The 1974-nt window shown below is 52.6% G+C and overlaps 1 protein-coding gene across 1 annotated transcript in view; it reads left to right on the top strand.

Annotated features, from left to right (window-relative positions):
• Positions 1-1621, top strand: part of LOC105525377 (chromosome unknown open reading frame, human C2orf48) — a 57551-nt gene extending 55930 nt beyond the window's left edge. Inside the window, 1 exon segment of the mRNA XM_011960979.1 lies at positions 1284-1621. Coding sequence (XP_011816369.1) covers positions 1284-1621 — 338 coding nt within the window.
• The last annotated feature ends 353 nt before the right edge of the window (positions 1622-1974 follow it).

Here is a 1974-nt window from a genome sequence, read left to right as displayed (position 1 = left end):
TTCCTTCCTTCCTTCTTCCTTCCTTCTCTCTTTCTTTCTTAGATGGAGTCTTACTCCATCGCTCAGGGGCTGGAGTGCAATGGTGCGATCTTGGCTCACTGCAACCTCTGCCTCCTGGGTTCAGGTGATTCTTTTGCCTCAGCCCCCTGAATAGCTGGGATTATGGGCATCCACCACCACGCGCGGCGAAGTTTTGTATTTTCAGTAGAGGCGGGATTTTACTATGTTGGCCAGGCTGGTCTTGAACTCCTGACCTCAACTTATCCACCGACCTTGGCCTCCCAAAGTGCTGGGGATACCCATGTGAGCCACCGTGTCCAGCCTGGAAAGTAGTTTCTATAGTACAAAGCGGGGGGTGCTGCTCCCCTGCCCCACACACTTCAGCACCTCCGTGTTGCTTCCTGTGGAGTAGACACTATTGTTTTGTCTGCACAGTCTCCTCTTTTCTTGTGAGAATATGCTTCTGGAATATTCGTCTGGAAAACACTCTCCTTTTGATAACTATCTTTGCCTCCCTGGGACTGCAGCTGACGTGCGTGCATGCGTGCATGTGTGTGTGTGCGTGAGTGCATGTGTGCGTGTGTGCGTGTGTGTGCGCGCGCGCACGTGTGTGTGTGTTGGGATCAGCTTCCAGATCTTCCTACTAGGGGAATGCCCATTATCCATTAGATGCCGCTCAATGGGAAGCGGTGCCCCATCCCACCATGGAGACCTAAGGGGCTTAACAGACCCTGCATAGCCATAGACGGATATAATCTGTGCTTGGTGAATTGGTGCTTTGACTGCTCTCAGGGTAGCTAAGACCTTATTCCCAGAATGGTGAAGGTGGCAGAGTCCCGGAAGCTGGTGTTATTGGCTACCATCACCCATTTTATCCAGGGGCACAGCTGAAATCTGTGCCACTCGGCTCTGCTGGGCTGGTGGGATAAAGCTGCCCCAGGCTCCGTGCTGTCCCCATCTCTACTCCTGCTGCCTGGCAGCCTGGAATCCTTCTCCAGACTTCCTGTAACTCTCTCCCCAAGCCAATGCCCTCCCTCGCATGAACAAGGGCCCCTCCTCGCGACCCATGGTGCCTGGCTTGCCTTGGCCCCAGCCCTCCTCCCTGTGCCAAAATCATCTTTCTGTGGATCTTTCTCCCTCTTGGGCTCCAACCTCCTTGTGGGCAGGGACCAGCCCTTGGCCACGTTCTAGCTCCCTAGTGTCAGTGTATGTTTGGTGAATCTGGGGGCATGGGTTGGATGATCTCAGTTCAGTTCCCAAATCTGTCTTTCCCATCCCATCAGTCTTCCAGGATCTCAGCCAGTTCTCTCACTGCAGAGACTGGAGAAGCCCAGCCCGCAGCATGAAAGGAGAGCCACTGTAGTGCTCACAGCAAGACACCCAGAGTCCCTTCCAGGCAGGGACACCCCTGGAGCGACTCTGTTTCAGCATGAAGTTATTTGGGTGAGAACTCACCAAGCATGCACAGCGGGTGCTGGGCTCCGAGCTTCAGCATATCCTTTCATTGAACTCCACACGGCCCTGCTGAGCAGGTGGGCCCACCATTCTCAGACCCCCAGGGCCCCATAGACAGCAGATCTGCCGCTTTCAACCATACCCACTGCCTCTCATGCTGGAGTAGGGGAAATGGAACCCACAAAGCCTGCAGGCCAGTGGATCTATAGGTAATTTAAGGGTGGGAAAAAGTGTAAGGTGGGTTTATTGTATCTATAGGGTAAATACAGGCCCTATTTCAAAAATTTTTAGTGGGATTAATTCTGCGACAATTGGTATAAAGCTGTGATTAGCACCGCAAATTTCTGAGCATTGTCCGTAGTAGACGCCTGGTCGTATGGCAGTGAATGTGGTTTGGTTTAAGCGTCCGGGAACTGCATCTGTTTTTAGGCCCAGTGTAGGGATAGTTCATGAGTGTAAGATGTCTTGGGATGTTATTATACGGACAGGGGCTTCGATTGGAAGTACTACTCGGTTGTC

Source organism: Colobus angolensis, unplaced genomic scaffold, assembly GCF_000951035.1.
Source record: "Colobus angolensis palliatus isolate OR3802 unplaced genomic scaffold, Cang.pa_1.0 Scaffold53, whole genome shotgun sequence".
In the NCBI taxonomy this organism is placed as follows: domain Eukaryota; kingdom Metazoa; phylum Chordata; class Mammalia; order Primates; family Cercopithecidae; genus Colobus; species Colobus angolensis.
This window is presented reverse-complemented; position numbering and strand designations above follow the sequence as displayed.